General features: G+C 30.4%; 2 protein-coding genes across 2 annotated transcripts; one reads left to right on the forward strand and one right to left on the reverse strand.

The window, feature by feature from the left end:
• The first annotated feature begins 1,940 nt into the window (after positions 1 to 1,940).
• On the forward strand, positions 1,941 to 3,072 carry LOC108752385 (protein lethal(2)essential for life-like). The gene has a single exon (XM_018493186.1). It carries the CDS (start codon positions 2,326 to 2,328, stop codon positions 3,070 to 3,072), a length of 747 nt encoding a protein of 248 aa, XP_018348688.1. The 5' UTR covers positions 1,941 to 2,325.
• Positions 3,073 to 5,631: 2,559 nt separating this feature from the next.
• LOC108752620 (protein lethal(2)essential for life-like) lies at positions 5,632 to 6,784 on the reverse strand. The gene is made up of 2 exons (XM_018493587.1): positions 6,066 to 6,784; positions 5,632 to 5,748 (listed from the first exon to the last, which is right to left on the reverse strand). The coding sequence occupies exons 1-2, from the start codon at positions 6,662 to 6,664 to the stop codon at positions 5,670 to 5,672; spliced, it is 678 nt and encodes a 225-aa protein (XP_018349089.1). The 5' UTR covers positions 6,665 to 6,784; the 3' UTR covers positions 5,632 to 5,669.
• Positions 6,785 to 12,925: the final 6,141 nt, after the last annotated feature.

Raw genomic sequence — 12,925 nt, forward strand, 5'->3', positions numbered from 1 at the left:
ATATGTACAAAAGGAGAAAGAATTAAAAAACAGAATTTTTAATTGATAAGATAAAAAAATTGACGAACGATTCTTTTTAGATTTCATATTTATTATACTTACATTTATTTTTATTAAAAAATTTCCTTTAAAAGATTTTTTTTTTTACACGAAGAATACAAAAAATAACATACTATTGCATTATAACCTTTTACTTTATTTATATTGATAAATAATAGATATAAATAAAAATTAGAAAATCTGTAAACTCTTCACTTGATTTTTTTTACTTAAGAATTAATTAACAAAAATTTTTTTCCTTGTAATCTTTATAGAAATTTAATACTGTTTTTAATGCTGAAATAGTAAATTATTTATTTCAAGTATTAAAAGCAATACTGTTTAGTGCCTTTAGTATTCTAAATAAGAAATTAATTATTATTTTTCAGTAATAAGTTGGCTAATATTAGATTTCTGTTAAAAATTTAACTATAAATTGATCAAAAATCTATATATATAGAAGTACAGAACATAAAAGTATTTTAAATGTTTCAAATGGTTTAGTTGAAAAATGAGAAAAGTTATTAATCTTTAAAATGCATGAACATCGGAAAACAGTTCGCCAACTATATTGACTAATTGTTCGCAAACACTGTTTGTAAACGGTACATGTAAGAAATTCGCGATCCGTTCTCGAATATTTACGAAAATTAAACATGCTGCGATGTTCACTTCATATTTTGTCGTTTTCTTCGTGGGATGGTCATAATTGATTATTTAAAAATCTATTAAATTAAATAGATGCGATTATAAATCAGTTACATTCTTTTTATTATAGTACAATCAAGATACAGATCCTGTTTGTGACTCCTGTTGACCCTCAAGACTAAAAAATAATTAATTATTTGAATAATTGATTATTATATCCATTTCTATTTCTTTGTGATCTTACCGTTCTTAGAACGAACTTGTAAACAACTACTCACAAACAACAACCAATCACGAATTACTTATTAACCGTTTGCAAATTGCATTCATGAATAAATGTTCGATCAGAAATAAAACAATTTGCGATCTGTTTACAGACTGTTCACCAACTCCGTTAAAAACGCATCTTTTATAAGTCTAATACCTCATCAACACTTGACGTGTCAGTCGCACATATGACACTAGATTACAAGTTACCCATTACGATACCGTGTTATTTGAAAGCAATCTTATCTTTTTTTTATGTAAAATCACTTGATTTTTTACACCACATTTTAAATTATTGTAGCATTTTGGCTGGTTAAGCTTGATATTTTATATTTGATATTTTTTTGAGTACAGAAGTAGTAAAAGATCAATCAGTGGTTAACAAATACTGTAAAAAATATCGTTCAACATTCATGTAATTCGCGGAAGTGTCTCATTTGACTACGTTGCGATCATTAATAACGATCGATGCTTAGTTTTTTTATGAATTGTGGTACGGAATTCCATCCGTAATTCACAAGCATTAATGTGTATTCGATAATTTTTTTATCAAAACATTTTTTCCAATTTTTCCATTTTTCTACATAAGATGATACATATAAAAAGTGTTATAATTCAGTAATATTGTTAAACGAATAATTTTGTATAATTTCTGTAATAATTTTGCTCATTTAGTCATCATATTGACTTTCCACGTCATCTTGATTTATTATCGCCAAATGTGAGTGAATTTCACGTGATATTGATTTACTTAACACTGCCAAATGTGAGTTATTTATTCGGAAACCACTGACGTATAGCTTAATTTAAAGTCATTAAAATATTTTTTTTTTAATAGACACCAACTTTCCTTTTCCAGTTTTAATTTTTTTAATATACAGAAAATCTCTGATGCATAGATTAATAAAACGTTAACCTTTATGTTATATGATATATAAATAACTTGGAAGTTTTCTGAAATGTACAAGAAAATAATTGATGTAAAATTTGAATTGAATAGCTGAAGTTTGAATAGCTATCGACAAATAGCAGAAAAGGACAATTGGGCATGTTTTTCATCGACAATTATTAATTGCGCGGAAGGATTAAACAAACTCATGGAGGATTTGTTTTAACTAAATGTAAATGCAGCTTCTATTCACGGTAGTTTTTTGAAGTCTTACACTATTTACAGAATGTAAATTCCCCACCCAGATAAAAAGCTGTCTGATATAAATAACGGTCGCGACGGCAGTCGTTTTCATTACAAAATACGATTACACGAAGCATCGCATCGTACGCAAACAGATCAGTCGGTTATATACCTTCATTCATTGATTTCTTCGTCAAAGTAAAAAAATCTATTCGTAAATAAGAAGAGACTCTTACGACATGTATCTCTTGCCATTGTTATTCTCAAATCTTCATTTGGGATTGGGTACTCCCACTAATCCGATAGATCTCTTCACTGGAACTCTCGGTAGAAACCTTGCTCGATCGCGATTATTCTCTCGCTTCCGTGATCGTTATTCTTCAAGTAATTTTCACGGTCGCGAGGTTTTGGATTTCTATCCTTATACCTCATGGAGGAACCTAAATCGTAACAAACATGTCATCAGTACTACGAGTATCGACAGTGGCGGCTTCAAAATCACCGTAAACGTGCAGCAGTATAATCCGGAGGAAATCACCGTCAAAGTGGTGGACAATTGGGTGATTATCAAGGGCATGCACGAAAAGCAGAACAAATCCAACGTTGGGTCCCAGCAGTTCGTGATACGATATCTATTACCTGGTAACTCTGACATCGATCATATAACATCTTCGACATCGAGTGATGGCATCTTGACGATCATGGTACCGTTGAAGAATTATCAAAAGGTGATCCAGATCGAGCAGAGCAGACAATCGGCCGTTTCTTTTAATAATACGGGACAGGTTCGTTCGGGACAAATTGGCATGGAACAGATTGATGTTAGACAAGCTGGATTTGCTGGCGCAGGACAAGCTGGAGTGGACGCGAGTTTTGCTGGCATGGGACAGGCTGACCGCGTAGGACAGGTTGGCATTGGACAGGCTGACGTTGGGAAAGCTGACGGAATAAATGATAACAACTTAGCAGACACGAGGCAAGATTAAAATCCAAGAAACGATAGATTAAATTATTCTTTTTCTTTTTTTATCTGATACGTTATTTTATATTTTGCATTACCTTTTATAAAATTATATTCCACACTGCTTACACTTGCATTTTTTTTTACAAGATTACATTCTTTGCTGTTGGCTACAATATGTTTTTGTATTATAGTTACACATATACACACACATACACACACGCGCGCGTGCGCACACATATATATACATATAAATTTGTTTTCCTTCATTGTATTATTGAGACGTTTTGTGGTATAATAATCTATTCTTGAAAAAGAAATGTTTTTGTAATCTTACATTGATAATAAAATAAAAGGATTTTTACATTACAAAGCATTGATTCAAAATTATATTATTTCTTTCATTTCAGTTATGTTCATTGTAATGTTTATGTTATCAGAATTAAACATAATTATGTTTGAATATAATAGAGATTGTATTTTTTTATTTAAAAATAAAAAATGTACGCGTATATTCATAATGGAGACTATTATATAAATATAATATATTGAAAACGTATTGATATTACATAAATATAATATTTCGTAAGAATTAAAGTTTTACGTATATATGTTATTATCATTTTGTAATATTTTTCTCATAATTAATTTATTTTAAAAGGTAAAACATCCGTAGAATAAAGCGTTTTGAGGAAAACTAGACCAGAAAATAATAAATCGCATTTTTAGAATTCTAGGAATTATGGCGAAATGAGTTTGAAATTTTCGTGTTTTTTTTTTAATGACACACATATCACGAAAAATTTCTATAATTTTAATAAATTTTATATTACAAATTAATTTTCTATATTTTCAATATAATAAGTAAATAATATCTAAATGTCTATTTATTCCTTTCTCTGAAATAATTTGCAAATTTTGCTTTTAATTTGACCATTTGATTACAAATAACATCCGATCCTTTCTTTACTTTGGCAATTAATGTATTAATATTACGAAAATAATATTCATTATCAATATTCTTATTTACAGAATTTATTGTCAAGGAAGATAATATATTATGTTTGAATGTACGTTATCTAAATATTTCTGCTGATACACATTTCGAAAAGTCCTTGATTATTCTTCAACTCATATGTTGCTTTATGATACATAAGCAACAGTAAATATATATAAAAAAAATATTAATATATTTTAGAATTCATTTTAAAATAAATAATTTTATCTACGTTTTTCCATTCAAAGAAAATGATTTCAAGAAAACGAGTATTGCATATACATATTATTTGAAAACAAAAAATTCGGATAATAAAGCTTATTAAATTTGTTTAATTTATGGTTGAAACAGAATAACGCGTTTTTTTTCAAATGATATATTGGAACTATTAAAAGAAATGTACATATAATGATAAAAGTGACTATATTAACATATAAAAAAATAAGGAAATTAGTAAATTGTAAATTGAATTGTAAACTTATTTACCTATATAAGATAACAAAATAACAATATGTAATTAAAAAAAAAGTTTATATTTAGTAAATAATCAGTCTTAGAGTATATCAATTTTACAATAATTTTCGGTATTTCAGATAAAATAGAGCTTTATAATTCTTTGACATCTCTAAAGAACTTGGTAATTTTTTGTTGAACTATGAAATAGCTTTATTTGAATATACAATTCCGAACAAATTGACGGGATACTCGGCCTTCTTGGATCATCTTTCCCATGGTAAAAATGTGAAGCATTCTCGTGAATACGCAGTAGAAGAATAAATTTGGACACAATTTTAATTGGCAGTTCCAGTATGCTAGCGCTATGATATGCAGGAAAGTACATTTGAGCACAAATTTGATTGGTCGTTTCCAATATATTATCGCCATTATGCTTTATCTCATATAATAGCAAGTTTTTACAATATCATTTATCCAGATAAGGTGAACGCTCATGTTATCTTCTTTCTCAATGAAAAATGAGTCTAGGGCTAGGCATGTATTTCAAATACTTTTATTTAAAACACACTATTTGCAATACAATATATTTTTTATTTCAGCGGATCGTATAGAAGTATTACGTGTTTTATATTTAAAATCGAAAGATTGAAAGCTTTTTGTATTTTGTAATTCAAATACTGTTTCGCGTCGTGAAGTGATACTGAATCTTTTCTTGTTTAACATATTTTGTTTCTCTTTCTATATATTCGAAGAAAACAACCGCATAATATACCACATTCTTCTGGACAAGGGCCTCTCCCCGGAAGTGGAACTTTAAGCTGGCTTCAGAGCTCAGTATTTTACATGTTCACCAAGCTGGCGAACTAACAAGAAGAGTATATAGAAAGAGAACCTAAGATGTATTATTAAGTGTGTCAAACAAGGAAAGATAGCCCTTCCTATTATGAACAGTCCGTAGACGGAAAGAGCAGAGATTTAGACAGAGACACTGTCCAAATGCACACACCATGTCTCTTCCATAATGTTACTGGGTCTTAACAACTAATTAAGAAAAGAATGACTTTAGCGTTCACCGTATCTGGATCCACATTATTGCAAAAATTCCTTATTTATATCATAGTCTTACTTATCTTCATGGTTAGTCGTGACGACGAGATTGTCTGTAAATTTCATGGAGAGATGGGTGGACTCTTCTTGCTGGCTCGACAGCTTGGTGAACATGTCCTTGAGTTTGACCGGATTGCGCTTCTGCTGCAACATCAGGCAATTAATAACGACTGAAAACAACTGTTTCGGTCGCTGAAGTTCCACTTCCGGGATGAGACCTTCATCCAGAAGAACGCGGCATATTATGCGGTTGTTTTCTTCGAATATTTTCATTACAAAAATAAAAATGAAAAATACATGCAAACATAAATGTTTCCGATTCTATACCCGATATCACATAAAGAAAAAAAATAATAATATTCGTATATATTGTATTATTATATTAAAACAGAAGAACAAATTGTTTCACAGAAACAACACAATATACGATTAATTTTTATCTTCTACTCTATTTTTACTTCTTCTTCTTCTGAGTTTTTTCCTGAGCCTTTTCCTGAACCTTCTCCTGGATCGCCGGTTTGCCGGTATGCTGAATCTTGATCGTCCGTTCGTTTTGCGTCTTCGGTTTATCCTTCCTAGGTACGGTGATGCTCAGCATGCCATCTGATGACAAGCTCGACGACACCTGATCGATATCGCACTGTTCAGGTATCATGTATTTGCGCACAAACTGCCGTGAGATCCAGCCGTGCTCGTCCTGCTTCTCCTCGTGTTTGGCCTCGACTACCACGAATTTGTCCACGACTTTGACATTGATCTCTTCCGGCTTGAACTGTTGCACGTCCAACGTCACCTGGAACTTGTCCTTGTCTGCCTTAATGGTCGATATACCACTTTCTTCTCTGCTGCGTAACAGTTCGCCCCATGGTCGACTATAATACATCATAGCCCCTGGACGTAGACGCCGGGATGGTTGTTGCAGCGCGAAGCGTTCGAGGATACTGGGATGTGTCAGTTGTTCCAGAGACATTCCGAGACCGAAGTTTTGGTCGAAAATCCAATGTGGATATTTCAGCTCTTCCCACCAGTCGGAGAATAGCAACGGCACCAGAGACATGCTTTCTCAAGAAAGACTTGATAAAGAGACATGGAAGATCTCGAATGAAATTGGCTGATGAAACTCGGTTGAGAGTTAATTGGTAGCGAGCCGATTCGTTTTCAACGATTCACATCGATCAAACTTGCGATTGCTTTCTGTCAACAGCCGGCTAGCGTCGCGTGTTTTATAGCCCCGCAGGTAATTGCAGGCACACACGACGCTGCAGATGTGATATCGCGTAGCTTCGAGAACATTGGAGAACGTTGGAGAACGTTCATAGACCGATTAGAAGTTAGCGCGCATAAATATAAGCACATTCGAGAACAAACTAGCAATTTCACACTACGCGTTTGCAGTTCTTTCTCAATGCGTGCACTGTGTTTTTTTTTTCACTTGGAAGATTATAACGTATTGTCACGTACGTAGTGGAGTTTTAGAAGTAGTAAAATTTTAGATTCGAGTTTTGACGTATAAAAGATCTGTTTTCTGTAGCTGAACTGGTATCACACTTATGGAATTCAAAGTGAGATATGTGTTTGTTATTTACATTGTTGGACATATATTTGAATATTTTAATTTATTCAAAAAATAGTATTTATAAGACAATTGTATTTTGTATTTTGAAAGTAAAAATATTTCGTATTTTGTATTTCAGTATTAATAACGAAAAATTGCAAAAGTGTTTTGTATTTTAAATGTTAAGATAAGCAAACAATCTTATTTTATGTGAATTACAAGATACAAAAAACTTTTAATCTTTCATTTTTAAATTTAAAATATGTAATACTTTCATGTGCTCCATTAAAATACAAAATACACTTGTATTGCAAATAACGTGTTTCAAATACTTTTATGCCAGCCTCGAATATTTAACGAAAATGAGAAAGAGAATTCAGTGTTGTCTAATGCAGAAATAAAAAACGGATCTAAAAAAAAATTAATTTCAGCCATTATTCACAATAATAGATATCGGTAGTTAAATTCAATAGAAACATATCAATTTTAATGCAGTAAGATGATTTATCATAGTAGAGTAATATCACAAGAGATATCACTTTTTTATTTAAGATTTTGAGAAATCGCAGTCATACATCAGAAAAGAGCAGGAACATATAAGTAATGTGATCGTAAAATTGCAAATTTATTCTCGAATGTGGTTCTAGCTTATACGCGTCCGATTATTATCAATTCATGAATCTCGAAGTTACACGACGTTTTAAGAATTTAAAAAACAAATTTTCGATTAATTTGATCGAGAAAATTTTATTTCGAATGCAGTGAGTCATAAAACAAAGATGCTATATATACAAGAAGTACAAATAACTAATTTTTGCTACAAATTATTATTGAAAGTGGTTGAGTAAATAATTTATAAGAATGAATTTTAGTGACGTGCGCCAAAGATTGTGTTGCAAACGATATTGTTTTACTTTTTTTTTAAATAAACTTTTATTACTTTTATTACTTTTTTTTAAATAAACAGTAATTTTATTCTTGTACACATGCTGTAATTTTTTGCAATTCAATGTTTCTTTTACGTTTTCGGAAGTTCGTGATTTATCATGTTTACGTAAGCGCACTAACAATAAGCGAAAAATATGATTGTTTTTTTTTTTTAAGAACTGAAGACTTTCTGAAGGCTGACGAGATGAGATTTCTTATTTGCTTTTGCGATGTTATTTTTTAACGCTGTCGACCGAGTTATTTTTGTACACATAATTTGCTATTTTATATATATCATTTTCATTATTATTATTGCTCATTACGTATTATTACAATAATAATTGTTATTAATCTCTATATACAGAAAACACATAGTTGCTTATTTAAAAAATTGTTCATTTTGCATACATATTTTTTTAAAGCAACTGTGTATTTTTTGCACCAATTTATTTATCTTGTTATTGTTTATAAAAGTATTAAGGTGCAATTATAAAAAAATTAGTAATTTACGAGTTATTTAACATTTTATATTAATAAATACGTGCACAATAAAGTATAAAATATCTCGTAAACTATTGGTTTTTTTTATATCACTACCTTAATACTTTTATATGCAGACTAATTAGAGGAACCATAGTAAAAAAAAATCATACCATTTCGTTTAAAAAAGTGGAAGTGATCATGTGACCTTGAAAAATCAATTTAAAAAAAAAATGATTTTATCATTATTTGTTCCACTTCGAATCATATAACTTTTGTCTGAAATATTTTCCCTACCGTTTAATTTTTGAGATATTCAGATGTTTTGTTTTAGGTGTCCCACCCTGTATATGTATATGTATACGCGTGTTTAAGTACAATAATATATTATATCATCGTAATGGTGAATTATTGTACGTCAACTTAAATTAAAAATTTTTTTAAATAATTAAACATTTTAGTCGATCGTTATTTAAAAAATATGTACAAAAAAAGAAAGAATTAAAAAACAGAATTTTTAATTAATAAGATAAAAAAATTGAAGAACGATTCTTTTTATATATATATAGATTTCATATTTATTATACTTACATTTATTTTTATTAAAAAATTTCCTTTAAAAGATTTCTTTTTTTATTCAAGGACACGAAGAATACAAAAAATAACATACTATTGCATTAAAATTTTTAACTTTATTTATATTGATAAATAATAGATATAAATAAAGATTAGAAAATCTGTAAACTCTTCACTTGATTTTTTTTAACTTAAGAATTAATTAATAAAAATTTTTTTTTGTAATCTTTATAGAAATTTAATAGTAACCGTTTTTAATGCTGAAATAGTAAATGATTTATTTCTAGTATTAAAAGCAATACTGTTCAATGCCTTTAGTATTCTAAGTAAGAAATTAATTACTATCTTTCCGTAATAAATAGGCTAATATTAGATTTCTGTAAAAAAATTTTACTGTAAATTGATCAAAAACCTATATACATAGAAGTACAGAATATAAAAGTATTTTAAATGTTTCAAGTGGCTTAGTTGAAAAATGAGAAAAATTATTAATCTTTGAAATGCATGATCACACACACACACACACACATTCGCCAACTATATTGACTAATTGTTCGCAAACACTGTTTGTAAACGGTACGTGTAAGAAGTTCGCGATCCGTTTTCGAATATTTATGAAAATTAAACATGCTGTGCTGTTCACTTTAGATTTTGTCGGTTTCTTCACATGGGATGGTCATAATTGATTATTCAAAAACCTATTACATTAAATAGATGCGATTATAAATTAATTGTATTCTTTTTATTAGAGTACAATCTTGTTTGTGACTCTTGTTGACCCTCAAGACTAAAAAATAATTGATTAATTATTTGAATAATCGATTATTAATTGATTATATCCATTTCTATTTCTTCATCATGTTACCGTTCTTAGAACGAACTTGTAAAGAACTACTCATAAACAACAACTCAAAAAATTACAATCAATCACGAACAACTTATTAACCGTTTGCAAACTGCACTCACGAATAAATGTTCGATCAGAAATAAAACGATTCGCGATCTGTTTACAGACTGTTCGCCAACTCCGCTAAAAACGCATCTTTTATAAGTCTGATACTATGTCTCTTCCACAATGTTACTTAAGAACTGGTCTTAAGAATTAATTAAGAAAAGAATAACTTTAGCGTATCTGGATCCATATTTATTTCCAAAATTCCCTACTTACATCATGGTCTTACTTGTCCTCATGCTTAGCCGTGACGACGATATTGTCTGTAAATAGGTTTAATGAAGAGAGGTTCGAAGAGGTCGACTCTTCTTGGTGGTTCGTCAATTTGGCGAAAATATTCTTGATATCGGCCATATTGCGCTTCTGCTGTAACATCAGGCACCGAGTGACAACCGAAAATAACTGATGTTTCGGTCGCTGAAGTTCCACATCCGGAGAGAGGCCCTCGTCCAAAAGAAGGCGGCATATTGTCTGGTTGTTTTCTTCGAATATTGGCTGGGGCGGCTTGGACATTTAACGAGATTTCTCTCGCACAATAATTTGCGATACGCTCCAAGTAGATTACGATTCGATTCCTAAAATTGTGAATTAAGTCGTTTGTTACAGCTATCTTACGGCTCTATATTAATTAAAATATTAATATGCATTGAATAGTAACTATAGTTAAAAAAAAAACACAACAACGTTAACAGTTTAAAAAAACAATTAAAAAGTTAATAACTTTTAATTTAACTTAATTAATTTTAAATGCATTAATTTTTAACTTAATTTAGTTACTTTTGAACTTTAATTTATTAACTTTTTTTAAATTAAAAATTTTTCTACCTCTCTTAATGTTAATATTTTTTTTCTATAAAGTTTTAAACATTAGAGAATTAATTTAGAAAAAGTTTAATGATTTTATAATGAGAAACTCTATAATAAAAGTCACACTATACGATAACCAGTTTTTATTGACTCGCTAGGTTTTGTCAATTTCCGCTTATATTTGAATCACACTAATTTTATATCATAAATGTTATATTTCATCAACATAAATATGAAATGAGCCTTAGATGAAGAATTGCTGTAGAAAAACTGCACATCCACCCATTTTCTAAATTTTTACGTTTATCTTTGTAACAAATATCTAGTCAATGTAGTCGTAAATATACATGAGCAGTCGTTTTAGAAGTTAAAGAAAGTTAAGCGTGATTTACACGGGGCGACTTTTATTCGCTAAAAGCCGCATCTGGTGACGTCATTAATTCGCCAGTGAATTCTCTCGACTCTGCTGCTATTCGCTTGAAGCAAGCTTCTTAATTCGTCCGCGAATTCGCTGATGCAAGCTTCTTATACACGCTTGGTTTTTATTCGCTAGCGACTAAAATTGTTGAATTCGCTGCGTTAAGTGATCGCTAATAGTGATCAAGCGAATAGTTGGTCAGAAAGCACAACAGCGGCTCGAAATATGTTATTCGATGACATGATTATTCTTTGATCTCTTATTGCTTATTCTCTGGTCTGAATGGCCGAGACGTTCCGGAAAAATTCGTCTTTCCACTCTGACGACTTAAAAATTCACTCTGGAAGAGTAGCAAGAAGCTAGCGACAAGCTAGCGACAAGGGTTGAAAGCGGTACTCGCCGCGACTACGCTATAAGAACAAACCTGCGTCTAGAAGAAGTTTTTAGTAGCGAATTCGCTATGGCGTGGCACGTGGCTTCTAGCGAGTAAAAATTGCCTCGTGTAAATCACGCTTTAGATAAAGATTAAAGAAAGAGAAATAATGCAAACATACACCTACCTTTCTTTTTTACAAAAACGCCTTATAGTGTGACTCTTATTATATATAGTAACTTACATGTGAATATAAAATTAAATTTACCTAATAATCTATATTTGGAAGTGTATATTTAAAGTAATCTTATAAGAAAAATTAAGACATTCTGATCTCAAAAATAATTTTTTTTTAAATTAACTTTTTTTAAACTTAAGTTAATTCAATCTTAACTTAACTTTTACTAAGTTAATTCTTCATTTCTTCAACTTTTAAGTTAATTTTATTCATTTTATAAGCCATTAACTTTAACTTAATTTAATTTAAAAAAAAACGTTAACTTACCCAACCCTGCTGATATGTGATATCAACTATTTACTTTCTTGATATTTACTCTGATAGCGTACTGATCTTACGTATTGTATATACAGCAACGCATGCGTCGAGCGTCGAGAACTTTCGATTTTTCAAACTTTCAAGATGAGCACGTGCGAAGTGTTTCGCATGTTCTAACATGTTCTAATGTAGCCCTAAAGCCGAATTGTTACATTTCGACTTTGCCTATCATCATCCCTACTTCTTTTTGTTTCATAGCATTTGGAGTCTGCGCACAATAAAAGGAATAGGGAACAGAGAACAGAGAACAAGAATTTGAACCTATCAGAAATTATGTATTCCAATACATGATTTTTGATAGGTTGAAATTCTTATTCTCTCTGTTCCCTATTCCTTTCATTGGGCGCAGCCCCTTAGACTGCGCGTGAAGATATAAGGTCTATTTCTTATTGCTGCACTTTGAACCAGTGCAATAAGTTGAAGTGAAGCAAATATATATTTCAACTTATTGCACTGTATCAGTTCAGAAAATGCAGCAAAAAACAGATCTAAAAGGATCGAGTTCAGAGACGATATTAGCTGTAAATTATATAGAGCACTGTAGGGCTATAGGATTTTGAAACATATTGCCCCGCATTCATTGTTTGCAAAGTTTTATTATTATTATTATTATTATTATTATTATTAATATTATTTGAATGATTAAGAAAATCGAAAGTAACATTTCAAAATAG

This window comes from Trachymyrmex septentrionalis, unplaced genomic scaffold (assembly GCF_001594115.1).
Source record: "Trachymyrmex septentrionalis isolate Tsep2-gDNA-1 unplaced genomic scaffold, Tsep1.0 scaffold60, whole genome shotgun sequence".
Lineage (NCBI taxonomy): Eukaryota > Metazoa > Arthropoda > Insecta > Hymenoptera > Formicidae > Trachymyrmex > Trachymyrmex septentrionalis.

Coding starts and splice junctions, on each gene's coding strand:
- LOC108752385 (XM_018493186.1), top strand. CDS start 2,326: ATGTATCTCTTGCCATTGTTATTCTCAAATCTTCATTTGGGATTGGGT.
- LOC108752620 (XM_018493587.1), bottom strand. CDS start 6,664: ATGTCTCTGGTGCCGTTGCTATTCTCCGACTGGTGGGAAGAGCTGAAA. Junction 5,749..6,065: donor AAAACTCAGAAGAAGAAGAA/GTAAAAATAGAG, acceptor ATGTTGCAGCAG/AAGCGCAATCCGGTCAAACT.